Below are 22,702 nucleotides of genomic sequence, written 5' to 3'. Positions count from 1 at the left end.
AGGAGGGGACACAGCACTTTTGACAAAGCCAGGGTCTGGGACACCTTCGTGGAATGCCTTTAAGACCAAGACCCAAGGGATACCTAAACTTTGTTAGACATGAATATGGGGAGAACTGGGTTGTATGCATATCTGAGACAATACAGAAGACTGGTCCCTACCGTGCGGGGGAGATAAACAGCACTGTGATCCCGAAACGGATGTGAGGCAGGAAATGTGTGGGGGGGCGATTTAATAACTGTATTTCGAGCGGGTTGATTTCCAGTCTGTGTTATGTACGGAGCATTATTCAAGGCAAGCAATGTTTATACATGAGCCAAAATAAATGTACTCTTATGCTATAACCTCTACTCTGTACCTTGGCCCTTGGCCAACAGTGCACAGTTTATCACTGTCTGAAAGCAATAAAGGTCTGTTGAAAAAAAGAAAGAGTTCCTCAAAATAACTGTGCGGACCCTTTAGACTGAAACGAAAGAGCCTTGTCATTACATTCACCATTGTGTTGGCACACCCTATTTCACCCTTTAAATCCTACTCGGTCATCAATATTTTCTCAGCAAAGGTGTTTGTCCCACACACACTCAAAGGTGTGTGAGTGAGAAGTGTCATGGACAGATCTCTCCCTGAGAGATATCCTTCAGTCAGGGGGGCATATCAGCAAGGGCTGGCGATAATTATCGCTAAGCGCACTTAGCGCTAGGTTAATTATCGCCGGCTATCACTGATTTTTATCATGGAGATAGCATGCTATCAGCAACGCTTATCTCCAAAGCGAAAGGGATGCAAGCGTTAGCTGGAAAACAGTGTGATTATCGCTGGAAATCCAGCGATAATCGCACTGTGACCGGCGATATCTTGCTGATAGGGCAGGGTGGTCTTAGCCATGTAATCCACCTCCCATTGGATTACATGGCTAAGTCAGAACTAAAGCAGGCGTAAGGAAAGTAGCGGTAACCATGGTTTGTGCTACTTTTCTTATCGCTATGCGTTTTAGCGATTCCCTTGATAATTGGAGAATTGTCGGTTAGCGACATTTCTCCAGTTATTTCAGGAAGGAACGCCCACTTTGCATCTCATTAGAGATGCAAAGCTGGGCGTTCAGTAAACAGGCGCTAAGGCACCTTGCTGATATAGCGATAAAATTATCACTGCTTTTCGGCGATGATTTTTTATCGCCACCTTGTAGATATGCGCCCAAGTTTCTACACGGAAAAAACCCCCATGGGCGAGTCATGTGTCATTTGGTGTAAATTACGCAAAGGAAAAATACCCAATTTCTGTTTACCCTGTTGATTGCACATGCTTTCATTTGTCGCTATGATAACATATAAGGCAAGATCGTTCGTGCTGCATTCGTCTATTTGGCTTTAGATGGAATCCTAGAATATGTGTGCTATTTTATCCCTGGTATGCCCCCTTTGCGTACATGAACAGGGGTTTAGCACAATCCTTACGCAATGCCGGTCGCTGCAACTTTCTGGTGCAAACAGTGGGTAGCAAGGGGGGGGTGGGGGGATTATGGTCCGCCCTGAGTGGCACGAGTTTTGGGGGCGGCGTATCCCCTCCATGCCCCCGCCCCCACTCTCACATAAGTTTTACGTAGGGACGGCAAATGCAGGAATCATCACCAGCACCTCCGCTCTTCAATGCAGCCACGGGGCCTAGCATCGCCACTCGGTGCAAAAAAACTTAGAGGCAGATTTACAAGCCCCTTGCGACAACTTATGCCACCATTGCATCACTTCTGTGATGCAGCAGCATCGTAAACTATGTGCCACATTGCAACATATTTACAGATGCGTCACGTTGTAAAGCCCTGCGCTACATTATACCTGCGTCAGGTATAATGTATGCAGGGTGGGCGTTCTGACGCAAGAAAGCCTCGTAAAAGTGATGCAGTGAAATCTACAAGATTTCACGGAGTCACTTTTACGACGCCACTGCGTCAAAACCTTGCGCCTGCTTGAAGCAGGCGTAAGGAGTGACGCAGCATGATAGGAATAGGCATTCCGAAGCATTGCTTGAGTTGCGTCGTGCTTGCGACACGACTCCAGCAATGTGCTGCCCTTACGCCAAAAGATGTGTCACGCATCTGTCTATCCTTGCGCCACGGTGCGCCGCATTGGAAATGACGCGTCCATGGTGGCGCAAGGGGTTTTTTAAGTGTCGCAAATGAACTGGCGCATCTCTGCTAATATGCAGAGATGCACCAGTTCTTGTAAATCTGCCCCTTTGGGTGCAAGAGACCATAGAGCCCGGACCCCCCAGGATGTCCCCTGCCCCAACCTCATGCAATACCACAATCAAAACTTGCTAGTCCAAGAGTGTGGGTAAAACGGTCATGTTTAATAACCATCAAACATTCATAAACATGACAAATTGCATTTCTAAAATTTACATCTAGAAATTCAATATTTAGACTTTTAACATTTACAAGTATTATCACTGATCATAACCACCGGTTATGCAATATCTACCTACTCCAGCACCAAGGGGCCCTCTGGCTCGCATCTCCTATCTGAGAACCACGCAAGGTACAACCCACCTGCGTCCTTGAGCTGTGAGCCCCCAGCCCTCGGTCCTTGTCCGTCATTTCTGGGGCCCACCCCTCTACCACCAGGCTGCCAAGAAGGCTCGTGTGACCTGGCGCCCTTGCCTCCCCAGCCGGTGTCCTCATTCTTCCTGCGGAGAGCTTATTGTCTCTCCCCTCAGTGCTGGCCTCGGTAGTATGTAAGCAGGCCTCCCGTTAACCCTGAAAATCAATGTTCTGTGGCCTCTTTTCCACCACTAGGGTGACCAGGGCCAACAGGTCCTTCACCCTCCCCACCTGCAAACAAGTTCTGAACAAAAGACCAGATCCCTTTGATCCACACGTCTGTGCCAATGTCCAACAAATGCACGCCGTCTTGATGAAACATCATGTCCCCTGTGATTAGTCTATGCGGAATATGACACAAGCGGCCCGGTCCTGAGCACAACTTGGCACCTCATCGACACGTTCAAAGCTCGAGATCTGACTCGAGTGGCCCATGTCCGGCGTGGTATCATACAAGACCATGCAATCCGGGCATGAGGAAATGCTCTCCCTATCTAGGCGAATTCGGTCAATAAGGCTTCCCTGACTGCCATGCATCCCAACTCCACCATGTTGTTGCCACCCAAATGCAGGATAACCAAATCCGGGGACTGATGTCCCTCGTGTGCCCCGTCTCCTCAATCAGCTGTCGCAGCTGCCGAGTTCGCAGGCCGCCAACGCCTCGCCATAGGAACAACATCCTCTTTATACCTGGTTGTTTCGACACTCGCTTCTGCCGTAGCTGGACCGTGGCATGCCGCACAAATGAGTGTCCCAACACCCATATCACCTTTGAGGACATACTAGTAGTAGGAAGAGAAATGAAACGTCAGGATGGTCATACCCACATATCGGTCCGGTGTCTTACAGTAATTCGGGCCGCACATAACGCTTAAAACAGGCCGATGACCAGCGCCCCACCTTTTTGTCCGCCTCAGCTGGTAAGCCGACGCCTGCTGCCAGTGTTGCCGCCCCAAATCTGAACGAGTGTGAAGAATACCCCTTAGAATCCAGGCCCAGACACACCAGCGCCCACCCAAACATGGCCCTGTATTGATACTGCGACAAGCAGTCACCCTGTTTATGTATGAACAGGGCCTGTCCACCTCCTGATGGATGAATCGCCAAGTATGTTTTCATCCTGGCTACTGGGCAAACATCCTCCCCAGGCACAGGGCACAAGCGACTCGTGGCCCCCCTACCCAACGGATCCGTCTTGAATATCCTCAGAGCCACCACCAGGCCCTCCTGAACTAAATTTGTGTCCTGCCACTGGAGCCCCCTGCGTGATCTAATTTGGAGGACCTCACCAATTCCCCCAATCGAAAAAAGCACCATAAAAGGCTACGGTAAATGCAGCCCCAAATAGGATGCTCTCGTAATAAGGGGAGAATACCCCCAGAATGTTCCCCAGGGTTATCACATCCAATGGCCTGCTACTATCTTTTTTGACCCCTTCTAGCCCAGCCCCACCTGACAGCGCTTTCCTCACCACAAGAGCTGCGCCGGGGTCGCGTTCCCCCGCTAATTTAGCAAAGAAGCCTATCGCCGTCACGTGTGCCCTAGCATAGGACGCTGGCCTTCCCTGATCTTTTAGAGCTAGTAAGAATTCGCAGAGCGCCCCTGTGGAAAAAAGGGCCACCCGGACTGTGCGCTTAGCAAATATCCTGTATGCTTTGAACTGTTGCTGGTAAGTTCTTCTAGTGCATTTGCTCAATGAAGCTCCCACCAGCCCTGCTAGACCGGGGCTCCAATCCTCCACAGAGATGTCGGGAACACAGTCACCTGCTCCTCTGCCTGAGGGTGGTACCTTCGGAAATCCTGCAACTTGGAGCGAGACAAAGCATCAGCAGCCTGATTCTCTACACCTGGAATATGTGCCGCTTTGAACAGGAGAGTGAGCTTTAAGCAAGCCAAAACTAAGTATTTTAACAGCCTCAAAACATGTTTATAAGTAGCTCCCTGCCTATTGATAACTTCTACCACCGCCATGTTGTCTGACCAAAAAATTACTGATTTGTTCTTAAAGAATCCAGCCCAAATGTCAACTAACACTATGATTGGAAACAGTTCCATAAAGGCTATGTTCCTGGTCAAGCCACTTTCATGCCAGGATGCTGGCCTATCGCCCCTGCACCACTGGGACCCCAGCACTGCTCCAAAACCAACGCTACCTGCTGAGTCAGTGAGCAAGCCCAAGTCCGAGCTGGATATTGTCGGCTCTGGCCAGATTACCTTACCATTGAATTCACTCAGGAAACTACGCCATACCCTCAGGTCCTCCCTCACATCTGACTGCAGTCGGACGTAATGATGCTTTTGAGTCAAACCCACCATTGCCCGTGCAATTGACCTTGAGAAGGGGCGTCCCATCGGGATGATCCTTAAGTCAAAATTCAACTGGCCCACTAAAACCTGAAGTTGATGCAGCGTAACTTTGGGACCAGCCAGAGCAGAATCTATTGCTTGCGAGAAAGCCTGTACCTTGTCCATTGGCAACCTGCATTCCCCCATTACTGTGTCTATCTCAATGCCCAAGAAAGATACACTAGTAGCCGGACCCACCATCTTACCAGGGGCCAATGGCACTCCCAGCTCTTCCAACATAGCTATCAGCTCGCTCAAGGCTTGACCACACTTTCCTGATGCTGGAGGGCCCATGATCATAAAGTCATCTAAGTAGTGTACTATGTCCTTGTGCCCTGTTCTGAAGACAAACAACCACTGAAGCATAGAGCTCAACATCTCAAAATACATGCATGACACTGCACAACCCATTGGCATACACCTGTCATAATAAAATTGGTAGTTCAGCTGAAAGCCTAGCAAATGATAATCCTCGGGGTGCACCGGCAAGAGCCGGAAAGCTGACTCAATGTCAGTCTTTGCCATGAAGGCATTGGACCCTAAGTCGCGCAGCCTCTTTAGTGCTGTGTCAAAGGAAGAATATGTCACTGAGCACAGGGAAGGATCTATGGCATCGTTCACCGATGCCCCCCTTGGCGCTGACAAGTTATGAATCATCCTAAACTGGCCTAGCTCCTTTTTAGGAACCACGCCCAGAGGTGAACACACATATCCTGGCAATGGGGGAGCAGTGAACGGGCCAGCCACCCGCCCCAGCAACCTTTCCGTATCTACCTTCTGTGACACCACTGTAGGGTGCATGAGCGCAGACAATAGATTATTGCAATATCCCACTGGTGGCACCCCTTGTGCTGGAATGCGGAAGCCTGTGGAAAACCCTTCATACAATGTCTTGGCTGCCTTCCTGTCAGAGTACTGATTCAGCCAGAAAATCAGCCTCCCTATATCTACTGGTGTGGGTAGCTTATTGTTGCGGTGGTTTAGACTCCTTCCCTCTTTCTTTGGACTTCTTAATGCACTTAATCTCCGGATGGGAAGGGTGGCCGCAGTATGCACAAGCATGTTTGAACTTACATGCCCCGGTACACGTTTTTCGGTTAAACTCCCAACACGTTCCTTTTTTCTCCCCTGCACCCCCTGGGAAGTCCGAAAGGGCTGTTTCATGGGCGCTTTGTTATTGACGCTCTCTAACCATACATTTACCTCTGTTTGGTCCCAGCCCATGTCAGGATCATCTTCTTTGGGCCATCTGAAGTCCCTATCATAATCCAACCAAGCTATCCCCCCCATACATTGTCTGTGCCTTTAAAATCTTATTTGCGTAGCATATCAGGGGTATCGCCAATTTCGGCTTCTTTTCCAACATTACTATGGATAAAACATTGAAACCAAAAACCAGTTAGTGATTGATTCTTCTACCCTTGGTTTCCTGTCACTGAAGGAACCTTCTTTGCCTTCCTTCTCGCTAGACTCCACTTCTCTCCTCTTTGGTCTAATTAAGGAGAATAGATCAACAAATTTCCCCTTCCAAATCTTCTCTCTTGTGTCCAGCGTAACATGCGCTGCTAACTTACCATGCTTGGATAACACAGAATCATGACCACCAATTGCTTTAGACCCATTACCTACCTCTTTGCCTGAGCACTCCACTGCCTTACCTGCAGCAGACCCTGTCGTCACTGGTTGAGCGGGGGCCGCTTGACCCGCTGCCTGGAGGGGCGTGTTCACATCCTTTTCCTGCACTGCCCAAGAGGGCATTCTGTTTACTTAACTCACCGAGCACACCACCTGTGCCCGTCGGTGAAACCCATGGCGCTACCGTCGCGCCGCCAATCGGGCTCCCTACTGCGGGTGCACCCAATTGTGCCGAAAGCGTTGCTACTGTAGCCAATATACTCGCTGTGGCAGCTTGCCCTCCCTCCGCTGCTGCTCCCGGTTGTCCTGGGGTGGTGGAAACTACCTCACTTGGAGCCCCCTCTGCGGGATTGGCGCTACCACTGGCACTACTTCTGGTATTACGGGGATTGGGGGCTGGCGTCAAGGTCTTCTAAACCCCTCTAATCTCTGTGAATATTGTGCCCACATCATCCCGCCCCTCTACCGGTGGCACACTGACAGGCTGCGAGGGTACATCTGGAGGAGGTTGAGGGGACGAGTTGGGCACTGGTACTGAAGGTACGATGGGTATTGGAACAATAGGCACTGGCGCTGGGGGCCTTGGAGGCAATGGAAGCACTGGTTCTGGCAAATTGGGCATTGGTGCTGGGGGCCCACTAGGCAGCAGGAGTACCGGCTTCAGGGGGGGTTACAGGGGGAGCAGGTGCAGGAGGTTGCTCATCCGGTTCCCTGCCCCCCTTCCTTTATCACTCACCCTGGGCTTCTTTACTAGCGGAGGAAATGCCGCCTTTGGCGGGACTATGGTTCAACGAGGGAGAACCCCAGCTACTGGCTCAGGGACCTCCTCACTATCTGACACCGGGGCCTCGCCCCGTGCTCCTCTTCACTATCGTCATCTCTGCCCAATTTGGCTAGCACTAGCTTCAATAGCTGTGCTATTTCTGACTCGCCTTCCTTTCTCTTCTGGTTGCACTTGGGTGGCATTCTGTGCTTCTTGACCAGCTCACATACCAGTTTGTGATGTCTAACCTGGGGAAAACTCTCCCACTCCTGGCGTTAATAACAGTACAGGATAAAAATGGGTAAAGTAATGCTGCCTCTAGATCCCTATGCAACATGCGCGTTTAACTGAAATAACCCCGCGTTCAACCAAACCAGAAATTAGATCGCTTGCACCGTGCGCGTATGACACGCTTCCCCAGCTCCCTTCCACGCGCTACCAACCGACCAGGAGACACGCGAAAATATATCAGCGCTACTGCCAAGGCCCGCAATGCCGGGCGCCGCACACTGCAACACCGGGCCTTGAGCGCTTAATCGTGCCAATATTTACCCGCTCATACTATGAAGCTGCATTAATTGAACCCCCCGCCGTGCATTAAAAAGCCAGCAAAAGCTACGATTAATTCCGAAGAACCTGGGGTCAAGTGCGGGAAAAAGAGGATGTGGGCCGGTGGACCCAGGGCCTGAATAGCACCCTCCCCGGCTCCACCCCTTCTGCTACCCGCTCCTGGCCGGACACACGTCACGGCCGACCCGGAAGTACTTCCTCCGGCCAGTAGCCAGTCGGGCTACTGGACTGGACTATGGGGGTGTGGCTTGGGTCCAGGGGGCCGGGCCCTAAGGGCGCGCTCACCGAGATCTCGCGCTTTTCATTGGCATCCCTGTTTACACCTCTTTGTATTGCATTTACTAAAAGTTCCAAACCTACTCTAAATTGACAATATCATATTGTGACGGAAAAAAACAAAACAGTCTTTTCTTTAAGAAGATGCACAGATACAAGTAGAGTTAAACTAAAACTTTGAATATGTTAAGATGAAAAATATCACGATGCCAGTCACCGGAGATCAGTAGTATGTTTTGTTATGTGAACACACTCCTATCGGTGAGGCCTACCATTGCAGTCCACACTTACGTCCCTTCAATTTTTCTTTTAACAATCTGAGTATAAAAAATATTGATAGGGAGCGTGCTAAGAGACACAATAAAATGCATTCTTCTGATTATCTCAATAAATGACCTGTCGTTTAGAATCATAGCTTGGTGTATTTAAGTCCAGGGTGTAACGCAGGCCCCTGCAGACCTTGTAGTGTACCCGCCCCCCCAGCCCTTGAGGGGCCCTCCAACCCGTCAGGGTGCCCCCTCATCAGTAGAATGCCAATTAATTTCTATGACATATGGGAGACTCAGGGACCCCTCTTCACATTCTGCAGGGGGGCTTCATTTTGCATTATGCAATTGGTCACTTCAGGGTCAATTACAGGAGTCAACCAACCCTAAGGTAACCAGATACTGGCTCAATCAAAAGAGAAAGCAAGAGGATTAGAAGAGATAGTTTTTTAGCCTCGCCATAAATTTGGTGAGACCATAGGATTCTATAAGAGCAGTGGGACAAACATTCCCCCACCAAACGCTGATAACCTCCAAACGTTGCTTCCAACAGCTCTACTTTGATGCGTTCATGATCTCGCGGAGTCATCTGATGATGACACACTTCTTCTTAGATGGTTAAAAAGGTCCCTTCCTCTTCCTGGTGGGGGAGTTTCCTCACTTCAACCCAGTGCTGGTGCTTATCTAGGGGATCAGGTATGCAGCCTGCGTTTTAGAGTCTGACTGTAGACAGCGGTAGTGGACATTGTTTTCAGTCCCTTACTTTTCACTAACACGGCATTACTATCATCAGAGTTAGTGTAATTTGTCCAATGGAAGCAAACTAAGACTACAATACCCAGAATGCATTAGGCTGACACACAAACACCCAGGGTTTAAAATGGTATTCTTAATGGCATTGAGTGAGCTAGGCACCTTAGCTGGCAGTGTTAAGAAGATCCATACTACCGCAACTCTGGCTTATGCAGATATTTACATTTTACCCATGTCACAGGTGAAGCAGTGATAGTCGATTTCTGCTTATCAACTTCAAATGCATTGAATAATAGCACCACCTTGTGTTTACGTTGTGTGATAAAAGGCAAGCCAGGTGTGTTTGCTTTGCCAAAGGCTTGTTTATCCTGGAGATGGATACCCCTCTATGCGTCCGCTGGAGCTCTGGTACTCAGCGAAAAAATGCTGCTCCCATTTTCAAGACCCTGCTGCTGCTTCCACCTGCCCTTCCATTATTCCCAAAGATGTTCCTGAACATTTCCTCCTCTGTAACCTGTCCCTCTCTCCTTCACCTGCAGTTTTAACTGCAAAGACTCACCAGCCAGAGGTGTGCAAAACCCATTGTAAAATCACATGGGCCAATTAGCTTTCCTACCAAATTGATTCACTCTGACTATTTATCACCCCATGAAATGTAAGACCCACACACTACAAGCCAAAGGGTGAGGCCAATAAATCAGATTTATGCCGTGCCCGGAGGCTCTGGCCGCCGTCCCGGTAATCACTTTCAGAGTTAAAGGCCATTTTCCCACTTGCCGGTGTTTGTTAGCTGAGGATTTTACAGTGTGTGGATTTTGGGCTGGAGTCCAGCCATAACATCAGCTGCAGCCCTGATACACAGAGAGAGACACTGTGGTAAGTGAGACATGGAGGAAGAAGCAAGGCAGGAAAACATCAGAGAACAAGCATTTACAATGCAATGGTCTCGGCATTGGTAAAGTTAGAGCTATTGGCATTGCTCATGACATTATTTTTGTTTATGTTTTTGTTTTTAAAACATTTAAAGAAACGGCATTGTCATGAGCAATGCCAATAGCTCTAACTTTAACAATGCCGAGTAAACAAACACCTTATTCCACAAAACACATTAGGCTGTTTCAAGGAGCTTTGTCCTGGTTTAAAGGGCAAATTAAAAGAAAATTCTTCTAGAAAAAATATCAGCTTAAGTTTACACTTTTTTGCGTAACCCACCGCAAACAAGCATTGGCAAAGCCAATAGGTCTACGTTGGCCTCCAGAACGTTGGTGCTGTCAATGCTCATTTTGAGATGGTCTTTGCAAACTGTATTGTAGGGTAAACTGCTTGGCACCTTAATCAAACACAAATCACAGCCCCCGGCACAGGGAGCTAATTTGTATGCGTGCTCCTTGTGAAAGGGAAAATTATTGTCACTCACAGTGAAGGGGGCTCATCCATCATCCCATGATGTGGTGAGTGGAACAAAAATGTGAATGACACAATAATAGACCAATGGATGAAAACGGTTGACTGGAATACATATAGCCTTAGTAATGTCTTTGTTAACACCAGTCATACGGAGCAGTATTCCATGAAAGTGGGCCGATACAGTTGTGCACATTTATAATGCAACAATTGACTGTTGTAGCGGAGGGACGACTCAGACTCTGTGTTTAAAACTCCAACACGGATTGCAGGCGGAGATATGGAACGATACCACTACGCAGGTAGGAGAACGACGTTGTAAGAGGTAACACCGATAGTGCACCATGACTGCTTTCCAATGGAGCAACCCTTCGTAAGGCAATGAACCACTTCCGGGCTGTAGTTTTCTAGATGACTTCGTTTTACATTTCACGTTAGGATGTTAAAGGGCCTTGAAGTCCCCGCATGCAAGGCCAGGCGTGGGTTAATCGGTCACATGCACGGCTAAACTTGCTAAAGAGAAACACTTGTGATGGCAAACTAGTTGCCAAAGCTTACTTTGCATACATGCCAGTCCTACGAGCTTCAGATGTCCGCTTCTACAATGGGTGAATGAAAAGCCTCGGGTTACGCCCACATCACCTCTAAAGTTTTCACAAACGTCAGAGTGTGCATGCACCGGACATGGTTTGGGGGTATCACAAAGAAGCTATACAAACGACCAGAGCTGTGCGCTAAATAAATGCAGAACTCGGGTCTCTGAGGTCCCTCTTACCCAGTCCAGCTTTTGTATTATTTGAGCTGACCTTTTTTCCCCCCCTATAATAGCAAGGACTACAAGTCCCAGAGTGCAAAGCAAAACCCTGAACTAAGTTTACTACTCGCGCACGGAGCTAGAAAACATGAAATATCTGCAAACACCAGAACATTCACCAAAAGACCACGATATACTCACAGTTCAACAATCCGATGATGAGAAGGCACCGAGCAGCACGACCGGGCCAGGCCTCCGGAAGGCTGCCGTAGCGGGTCAGAACTCTCAGTTAACTCACACCATCAAAATGCAGGAACTCCAGTGAGTTGAGGTGGCCACAATGGCGAGATTTACAGGATGCCGTGAAACACGACGACAGAGAAGGCTGCAAAGCGCAGATCATCAGATCCGTGTCTGTCCTCCCACTCCGCGTGCACAGAGGCGCTCTTCCCTGGAATCCGAAACAGCTTGTCATAACACTTCTTAACACGTAAACGCCGCCTTATAAATTACCATGCCTCTGTCCTAAATAAGGAACAAATACGAGCTCAGAAATGCCTTCCAAGGGCTTGCGCTGGCCATTTTCGAGCTGCATTTCCCCCTCCAAACTAGAGCATTCTTTCAATAACATAAACCTCTTGGTGGGTGGGGTGGGGGGGGAAGGGTCTTCTCCGCAAAGTGTTTCTTCCTTCACATGAACACCCACTGCCCCTACAGAGCCACATTCGGGCGTGTTGGTGGGCGTGCCACGCTTGAGCTGACTCAAAACAACCCTCAAGTGAAAGACACGGGCTGTACGTTTATAATTATGGCGCCGCGGGCCTCCCGTGTAGGTGTGTGTCCGTGTCTTTGAGTTTCATTGGTGCAAACTGCGTTTAAAGCAAACACCCTTTGCAAGGAAAGTGTGGAGTTGAGTCTGCTTGCACTAGCCCTTTCCGTGCCACATATTTGCACCCGGGAAAGTGCCGCGAGGACACACTTCCTACCCTTTTGTCTGCACTTCTTTGTGGACGGGCCCTGGAGCATGTCAAATTCCCATGCAAAGCAAATTTAGCCCGAGAAAAAAAAACAACCGAACAAATAAGTATGTCTGACCGAAAGCGATCGCTTGATACTCTGCTACACTTTCTCTCGGTTCTTGATGAGTCATTTAAATATATAAATAATAATCCAGTAGTATTGGGAAGTTACAAAGTATACAATTCTGAAGTTTCCACAGAAAGCTTGAAATGTGAGTGTGCGTGAATTTCATTGTAGCCTGCCGATTTCATTCATGCATTAGATTCTTTTGTTCCGGAAAGGAGTGGGGGAGAGGATGAGCACACCACTGCCTTTCTCCGAGGCGAAGCAGAAATGCCTCGGAGAAAGGCAGCGACGTTTCCGGATTCGGGGGCGTGTTTTGCTTTTCTCTCCTCTTGCCATTGGCTGGAGGAGATAATGAGAAAAGTTGAAAAAAACACGCCCCCGAATCCGAAAAGGACGGGGCCTGTTCGGAGTGACGGACCTCTTCTCCAATGGCTGGCCAGCATTCAAGAGGCCAGCCAATGGAGAACAGGGGAGAAGAGGGGCGGGTTCAAGCCCTTCTACTCCAAGTCATTATCTCTCGCGAGCGAGACTGCGCAAGCGCAGCCTTTGCTAGCCGAGACCTAAAAACTGGAAACGCAGAGAAAAGGGCAAGCAGCATGGAAACGCTGACCGACTAGAGACAACAACATTTACAAGAGGAAGTGGAACCACAGTAAACTGTTATTTTTCTTTTCTTCAAACTTTTTTTATTTAGATTTTTGTGAAGAGTAACAAAAGGAGTACTGAGAAGTACTCCCAAGAAACATGTAATCGTGGCAGTAGGAAAACAAGACACTGAGGGGCTTTTTTACAATGAAATGATGGAGCGCAGCGTTGGCCTTCCTGGCTTAATGCTGAACTCCGCCACTTCAGAAACGCGGGGCAGCACCATATTTACAAAAATATGGTGCAGCCCTGCGTTTCCCCCTGCACTGGTGCTAAACGTAGCAGCCTAGCACCAACGCAGGCACCCTTGCAACATAGTGCACGGGTGTCTGTGTAGAGGGGAAGATTGTTTATGTGTAGAAATGTCCCCCTTCCTGCCCATAAACAATCTTTTTAATGCCGTTTTGAAACTTCTATGTGTGCTACTTAATGCAGCACACATAGAAGATGCAAAACAGCATTTTTTAAAAATGATTGTTTATGTGCAGGAAGGGGTGACCTTCCTGCACATAAACAATCATGGGCAATTTGCTGCTTCTATGTGTGCTGCAGAAGGCAGCACACATGGAAACAGCAAAAACGAGGAGAAATAAAGCATTTCTTCTCTTTTTGCCTGTTTAAGACCAGGTTTTCCCTGGTCTTAATTTTGGTGCTGTCTCCGTTTTACGCTGCCCTTGTAAATAGGGGGCAGCTTCGAAATCAACACCAATTGCCCACCCTTTCATGCTTAATACCGCACGAAAGGGTGACTTATTTACAAGGCAGCCTTAAGCCACGTTAAAGCACCTATCGCCATCACAGCATCACTGAATGTGACGTTGTGGTCGCGATAGGGGCTTGTAAATATGCCCCAGATATTCCGATTTCAACAAACAACCCGACTGGGAGAGGAGACAGCAACATGATCATAGTCATCACAACATAATGGATTGACATGAATTGCACTGCATGCTACACAGAAGGCATTGGATCATCTTCATCGCCATAAGTGAGTCCGTAGACCACCTTACACTGTTGAGTAAAAGCCTTTTGCACTGCCAAAATGGCAGCAGTGATAACTTCTGTGTGTGTGTGTGCTCCATTTTTCTGCCCTCTTCAAGGCATTCCTTGTACAAAGTATTGGAGTAAAGAATGGTGGCGGGGCCTTTTCAGTCTTGGCATCCAAACTGTGGAACACTCTTCTGGCATCTCTCTGCAAAATGCAGAGCTTGATGCACTCAAGAAAAGCCTTGAAGACCTGGCTCTTGGCTCAACAACCTTTAGCTCGTTTTCATGTGCTCCATTTTTTCAGCGCCAGGGCATCTGTGAGGGCAGCTGCGCACTTCATAAGGACTATAACTTAACTTATCAGAAAGTCAAAAAGATTCGAATAAGATAGGGATTGGATGTGCTAAATGCTAAAATGGAAGTGCTGAGAAAATATTGATGATCGAGTACTCTTCAAAGGATGAAATAGTTACTTTTTCCCCCCGGAGTTTTATATAGCGCAAACTTGACCCGAAGGTTTCAGAGCGCTTTACATGAGCACCAGTTGCGGTACAGATGGACACATTAATTTTTTCTTAGGCACGGGGAGATTAAGTGATTTGCCCAGAATCACAGGATGTTGAGCGTCCCTGCCGAGACTCGAACACGGATCGCCAGCTTCGAGGTATACCGCTTTAGCCTTTAGGCCACACCCTCTCCCCAATTAAAATAAATATTAAAATGATGAAAGTAATGACAAGGCTCCTTTTTAATCTAAAAGAGTCGCACAATTAATTTGAGGAACTCTTGTGTTTTTTCACAAGGTTACAGCCGTATCACTGTTAGGTTTCTCTTTGTTCTGTCAGCATCCATTTCAAACACTTTAACTAAAGTCCTCTATTAAATGATACAAAACGTAGGCTTGGTTGGCAACAAATCAAGGATAGACTAGACAGCAAGAGAAGAGACGACTGTCTGCCTGATGTGGGGCAAACCATGTGGCGGATAAGGGTAGAGTGCTTGGTAGAGAAGAAGTAAATATTGTCTTGAATAAGGAACAGGTTCTATAAAGCAAGGCTTTTAGTAACACTAAAATAAATCATAGAGCGGATCAGGAAAGATTTAGCAACAGATATCGTAGTCCAGCAACAGACTATGGATTTTTTTGTGGCTTATCAAGGCTTCATTTTGTAGGAGATCTATGGCAGATTCTGTGTCATAGCAAAAAGCAAATATTTTGCAGTTAGGGTCAGGTTTCTACAGCAGATCGGGGGTAGATTATAACGAAAGTAATAAGTAGCTTGTGTGGAAGATCATATGTAGTTTTTATGATAGAAATTTGGTACAGCAAGTGTAGATTCTTCAAAACATCCAGAGTATATTGTGTAGCATGTGGTTGGTCATTTTGATCCCAGATCATTGGTAGATTCTATGACAGGTTCATAGCAAATTCTATGCCCAATCCCTGATAAAGTCAAGAAATATCTATGCCGGAGCACTGGGAGATTCTGTAGCACATTACCTTTGGATTCTGTACAACGTGTAGGAGGTAGATTCTATAGCACATCATTGGCAGATTGATACATTATATGGAATAAAAATTCTAGATTTGAACCACAATGATTGTATCGTTTCTAGAAGATTAATAGTGGATTTATCAATAAATCTTGGGTAATTTCTGAAGCAGATGGTCTACAAATGTTTGGGAATAGATTAGGGAAGATTCTGTTAGGTCATTTGAAGATTAATCTGCTAGTGTGGTTAAATCCTGCAGGAAATCAGGTGAAAATTCTTTAGTAAAACATGGATTACTTTGCAGCCGATTCGAGTGATCCTGGGGGGTAAAAGAGGCCAATTCTGAAACAATGGTGAGAAACCATTCAGAGACATACCTAATAAAATATTGGTGCAAAGTGAGATTAGATAGCAGTCATGGGTAGAAGCTCTGGAAGATTGGAGAAGATCTTGCCGTAGACTAAGAATGGATCATGCAGTGGAACAGATTTAGCAGTTGATTTATTTTCAGCCAATCAGAAGCCAATTCTGTGGTAGATCAAAGGCAGACTTGGAAGGTGGTGGGGCCATCAGGCCGGGCTCCTTAATTCGGCACACAGCAGTGATAATGTAGCGATTAGAAATAGTGTTTTCCACAGATTGGAGTAGATTCTATTAAATATTTGGGTAGAGATTGCTGGAAATCTCGGCTAGATTTTGCATGTGATATGTGCTGCATTGGTCAGTAGGTCACAGTGATCATGTAACAGATGCAGGGTGTATTTGTTAGTATGTGAAAGGTTTGAATCAGTAAACAGTCACTAAAAGATTTTGCAACAAATCACGGTCGATTTTGCGATTTTTTGAGATTTTAGGATACCATCTGTCAGCCAGAATTTGGTGGACGGCTACTGAATCACAACTGTGACGGATATCCTGTACGCCTTATTATGCATGTATTATATCTTATGTCACTTGTATTAAAGCAGAAGAGATACCTGTCACATTTGTGATGGAGTAACCTGTCCTCCAAACTCTAAATTAGGCTCCAAGAGCGAAAACTCTTTTGGGAAGGCACAGGTTTACCTTGTGTTTGCAGGACCCCTGTGCTACAAGTATCCCAATAAACACTTTAGGTTGTGTCTGGATGCACCAGGCTAGCCAACTTTGAAAATGTTTCTACTGTCTCAGAAGAGGAGGGGCAGGGCTGGAACGGGGTTTTGGCTTTACAGCCGGAGCAGCTAGGGAGTGGTGTAGTGTGTAGATTGGAGAGAGTGGGGTTCTGTACAAGTGCAGCCAATCTTAAGCTGCCAAAAACTAAGACAAAAGGATTTTGCAGCTGTGTCTTTGCGTGGATTTAAACTATGCAGAGCTCCACATGTAATCTGCGAGCTGGGAAGCTACTCTGTGTATTCGTTTCTGACCGACCTTGTGCTCTTTATGCGATATCGGCTCTCCACCTGGAGACCCTGAGAAGAGAATTGGTGTCACAGTGGCACCATGTGAGTTGGCAGGTCTGATACACTGAACAATACTTGCGCAATGTGAGTCCAGTAATCAGTCCATAGCCGTTTTCTATATGTCAGACTCACAAGTACTTTCCCAAATTAAGACGTTCTGCGAATTGAGTATTTATATTTCAAAAGGAAGCCCAAGAGAATTAGATATACATATGGCCCTTATTATGAGTGCTCTGTAAATCTCAAATGTGGCAGTAACCGGCTCCACTTGGATCTCAAGATGAAAAGGAACACTGCGGGGATAAAAAATTTTAAAGAGTCGCATTGCCCTTGCGCCATGCAAGCGGACGCAAGAGTGACGCAACTCTTAAATTAAATTTATCAAGCCACGCAAGTCCACCTGCGTCTCTTGATAAATCTAGAGTAACACAACGCAGCACAAATCACTGTATCGCAAAATTCTGCCCCAGGGAGGATTTCCATGGGTGGAGTGTGGGTGCTCCCACGCATCCACCCATGCATTTTGGTGCATTCCCAGATTTGCCATTACTGGCAGACCTGGGAATGGTACATCACCCCAGGTGAGGCGTAACCATGCGAAATATCATTATTTCTCCTTGTTACTTCCTATTTTATGTGTGCTGCCTTCTGCAGCACACATAGAGAAGGGAAAATGCCTCTCAGGATTGCTTTTGTGCAGGAAGGTGTCCCTTCCTGAACAAAAACAATTCCACTTACAACTTAGGCACCTTTGCAACATGGTGCATGGGTGTCTGCATTGGCACTAGGTAACACATGATGCGCCAGGCCTAGGAAAAGACAGAAATGCGCTGTATGATGTTAGATACAGCGCATTCCTGCCCGTTCCCTATCACGCAGCGCAGCCAGGTGACTTTGTGCACGATTTTTAATTGGACACAACAGGTGAAATCTGAGAGTGAAACTAAGTCCAAAAATGGATAAAAAAGGGGAGTATTTGTGAGGAATTTTACTATCCATTAACTTGCAAATAGAGGTCATTCCCACTCACCCTCAGACTTTTCAATGAATGCTGTATAAAGGGTGCTCGGGGTGGCTGGAAACAGCGGCCAATTACTGGCCCACTTGAAATGGCCTTAGAGAGACAAGAGTTGAGGATGTGGAATGTCAGGGGGGGACTCACTCATTCCTGAGTTAACGCCTGCTAAGATTTTCATTTAGCCCATTGGGGACTGCTGATTTAAATTTATTTAGATCCAGGCTATGATGTAGGGCATGATGTGAGCCTGTACACGTTATGGTATAAAGCACAACCTTTGCAGGCTTCTGGGCTACCCATCAGTGGGTCTTAGACACACTCACCTGACCTCATAACCTCCCAAACTTTAACACACACACACATACGCTCTCGCTCTCTCTCTCTCTACATATATACATATATATCATGAGAATGGCCAATTTATTTCTTTTGTCAACAGGTTATGCCCAGATCACGCAGAAACTTCTGTTTGAATCCTGAAGGTTAAAAGCCTGTATCTGTGTGTTGTGCGTGGTAGGAGGAGGGCGGTTCGGTCTGTGGAAGAGGCCCATGCCGTGTGCTTTTGTGGCTGACACCGTGGGACGGGAAGTTTGCAGCTGTGACTTCGATTAGAGCCAACGCAAGAAGCCATTAGCAAGACTCACGCTTATTTTCGTGGCGTCCTTCTCGGCGTCCTCCTGTTGTGATGCTTTTAGCTGTGGGGGAAGAAAAGGAGAATGGGGCGGGAAGAAGAGAGAGGGAGAAATCCATTAGTGCAACTCAAAGTACAGCGCTAAATAAATTCTCAAAGGGGGTGCCCGTCGCGTGCACGCACACTCCAGAGAGCGATGTGCTCTTGACGGGCCGCCTGCCAGGTAAATGACCTGAAAGGCTGCATTGCGCAGCAAGGGGCATTCGAGGGGGCAGGTGAAAGCGCCTTTTCAGGAGTGGTGACAACCTGTGCATTACACAAGAGGAAGGGAAAAGGCATACTTTGAAATGCCACGAATCACAGCGGGTAATGCCAATTTAGCAACTAGGCCATTAGTCTTGAATTAGGGAGAGGTGGGAGTAAAGGGTACACTCGTTCAATGAGTAAAAGGCTCTTACAAAATGGAGGGCTAAACTTTTCTGCAGACAGTTTATAAGTGCCTCTAAATGCCACAATTTGTTTCTCCATACACGTGCCATAATCTGCTTTTATATGCGGATCTGAGCATCAGGAAAATGTCTGTGAAGTTAACAAAACATACATTTCAAGAGACGTGACTGCGTTACTTACCGGTAATCTTCATTACTCCGAGTCAATGTCTTCCTCGTCACAGTTCTTTACCCTATGAGCGATAACTCCAATGAACAGCCATAGTTTACTTATCCAAGTAAGTTTTAATACAATTAAAACAGCAATAGGGCTTTCATACTTCCTGTGGTGTTTTCCCCGCCCCCCACAAAGCGGAAGCTGCCACGACCACTTCCTGTCAGCTGCTCCCACTCTAGTGGCGCTTCGGGTACAATTAGACTCAGTTGGAATATTTGGTCATCATGAGAAATCTTCTCTGATGCTTCCTCCTGGTGCACATGGTGAGGCATTGTTACTTTATAGAAAAAACAAGTTTACTTTAAGGAGATGATACATTAGCATTTCTTGGGCTGTCCGTGCCTACCTCTCAAGGTCTCATTGACTCTCTTGCTTTCACTATATTTTAGACCGTATTTGTTGTACGAAAAAACAACAAAAAACACAGGCCTTGAATTTACAGATTTTTCTGTAAGACAATCTTCTGGGGAAAAAGGCTACAATTAACCAGTGGTTTGTCTAAAACCTGTAATTCCTAGCTTAAGACAGATTTAAGATGTTTTTAGTTGACTGAAGACATTATTATGTGTGTCATTTCTAGCTTAAAACAGTTTCAGGCTGTCTTAACCCAGAGGATAATCTTTGGAAATGAAGCTTATGTATCCTGTCGAGGGTGAAAATGAAAGGATTGGGCGAGCATGGACAATAAACTCCACAATCAGCGGGTATTACTGAAGGAATTAATGGAAGATTAGGTTTGCATGGTTCTCTGCATTCAGCATTAACCTCTCTCTGACTCCAGAAAATCTATACTTCCCTGGGTGGTGAGCTCTCTCATTGGCTCAGTGATGCAGTGTTTTTGCACAAGGTCATCCTCCCATCGCCTCTTAGACACCGATTCAGAATCCTCTGAGGTGGGTATTGATCAAACAGTGTTGCAGTCTGTCCTCCAGTTCTGATGTCTTTGTGCGAATTGCATGTTAGTGGTAGGGATGCAGTTTCAAAGTATTTCTCTTGACCGCCTCAGCAAAGAGGTCAATGACTGGTTGGGCAGGTGATCCCAATCAGCCATTGGCCTAGCCCCTTCAGAGAAAAGAAGATACACAATGGTACGCCATCTGGAAAGGCTCAGACTGCGCTGTGTTCTCCGTGGAGCACATTTTTGAAGATCCAACATCCTTTAGTTTTACCCCAGTGGATAGAGACACACTTGGGGTGTTAAAGTGTGCTATGCCACACATCGACTGAATCACGGCCTGGTTCTGGTGGTACATGCGTGCAGTTTGAGACAGACGTTAAAACAGATGCCTAGGTATTGTAACCATCCTGGCGACCCAGTCAGCTCTGCAGTCTTTCAGTGTCTCTCAAGGCTTCAGACAAGACAAGACTAGTTGCATAACAATACCACCCAACAACTCAAATTCTAAGCATTTAGTAAAAGATTTTCTCTCCAGCCATTTTTCTTATGGGTTTGCTCCCATAAGCCATGGTTGGCAAATACCAATAGTCTAGTCTTGATTCCACCGCATGCCTCTCTCTTCCATCACCCAACACTTCCTGTCTCTGTATCTCACTCTTGCAGATTCTTTATCATCCCTGCCCTCTCCCCTTCTCACTGTTTTCCTTTATTTCTCTTCCTCCTTTTTGCTTCCTTTATGCCTTTTTCTCTTCTGTTGTGGGTCAAAGTCTGATGTTCAAAATATGTCCTGGTCTCCAAAAATGAGTGCCGATCCCAATAACGGCCACCATCGGCACAAATTAGGCAGAATAGCATAAATTTCAATACACGTCATTGGGATGGCATATAGGTGTACAAAAAAACCTTGCAAACGTTATACATAAGGATTGTTTACGTTTCTGATTGTGTTACGAGCTTACACAAATCTGCTGCCTTTTGATCCATCTCTGGCATGCAGAATGGAGATCTTGGACTTATCTTCAAGCCTTGGGAAGTCAGTGAACCTGCAGGGGAATTTCTCATGGCAGTAACTATGTGTTTCCTCCTTTATTACTCAGTGTATCTTATTTTATACCAGGTTTAGGGCAAATTGGTAATAATGTTGTCAGCTTCTACTTTTCTGGTCTCCCTGCGCAACCCTCTTTTGCTCTGCTGTTGGTAATCGATAACTATATACATGGTCATTAGTAGCCTCTGTTTGGGGTTCTACACTTTCAATAGATATTTCTTGAGGCAGTCCATAAATATCACTTAGTATTGATGTTTTTCATGTGATAGCTTGCTTTCTAAAATGAGAGCTTTTTACGCTTGAGTGAAACTTTAGGTATGTCGGTGTGATCTCTCTGGAATTTCCTGCATTTTGCTATACTCTTCTTACACAGAAAGCCCGACATTATGCCATTAGGCCACATGTCATAATTTCAAGTCCATTGGGGTGAAAATCCTATCAAAGGTGTATGGGAAGCAGGGGCAGCTCCTCCGCTAAGGCAGAGGAGCGTCACCCCACTTCCTTCAGCACTACAAAAAAAAACGAAAAAGAAAATAATATCGCAATGTTATTATTATTTTATTTTTCTGTGCTGCTGCAGTTTTCTGGGTGGGGTGGGGCTGCTCTACTCTGCTCACAGAGCAGGGCAGGGGAAAAGTGGTTTGCCCACTCCAAATGATCATGACTGTTAGGCCGGCCCTTTTGGGCCGGCCAAACACTCATGTGCACTTTGCATTTTGTCCATCCAGGCTGCATTATAGCCTGGTTGGAGAACATGCCCCAGACTCCCATTTCCTGGATGAGCGCTGAACCACGGCACTCAGACAAATTAAAACGCTGCATTGCAGAGTTGTGATTGGTCAGGGGAGCCTGGGTGGGTGCTTCCTGTTCCTGTTAAGCAGAACGAAGGAAGAGGACACAGAGGACCGAGGAGAGGCGGCTGGCTAGTCGGCTAGCCGGCCCGTAGTTGAGTATTTCTACCCACGCCCAACTAATGCTATTTGGGAGCAACCGCCACTGACGGGAAATATATAAATAAATGGATCGCCAGTGGCTGGTGTTCGCAGCACTTGTTTTTCTGCTATGAATGCCAGATTTGAATTTCATGTAATTTGTTTCAGAAATTTTGCATAATTTGCCAAAAGGAAGTTATCCAAATTTTACATTTTGCTTTGTTGTCAGTGGTACGTTTTCTACTTGGTTATAGGTCTTTGTCCGATTCTTTAGGTAGCAGGTTTAAGTGTTTATTTTTATAAGAAGTTGGTGTCTCAGCCTCTAGTGTGTGGAGATTTTCTCCAACGACTGGATGGTTGCTGTCTTCTTTTGCTGAGCCTACAGAATCAAATGCAAAAACAACAAGGTGATGGAGGGTATGGTTGGATTAATCTCACCCACGGACAATTGCTTGGGTCATTCCAATCCAATGTTTTTTGCCCAGCATACCACCT

General features: G+C 46.6%; 1 protein-coding gene across 1 annotated transcript in view; it reads right to left on the bottom strand.

Annotated features, from left to right (window-relative positions):
* The window catches only part of VSTM2L (V-set and transmembrane domain containing 2 like), a 370,452-nt gene that overhangs the window by 9,441 nt on the left and 338,309 nt on the right, over positions 1 to 22,702 (bottom strand). The window contains exon 3 of the mRNA XM_085619196.1: positions 18,677 to 18,727. Within this exon, the coding sequence (XP_085475322.1) occupies positions 18,677 to 18,727 (51 nt within the window). The remainder of the gene's footprint in view (positions 1 to 18,676; positions 18,728 to 22,702) is intronic.

The sequence above is a fragment of the Triturus cristatus genome, chromosome 7, assembly GCF_964204655.1.
Source record: "Triturus cristatus chromosome 7, aTriCri1.1, whole genome shotgun sequence".
NCBI lineage: Eukaryota > Metazoa > Chordata > Amphibia > Caudata > Salamandridae > Triturus > Triturus cristatus.
The sequence above is the reverse complement of the archived record's forward strand: the minus strand, read 5'-3'. Positions and strand labels throughout refer to the sequence as shown.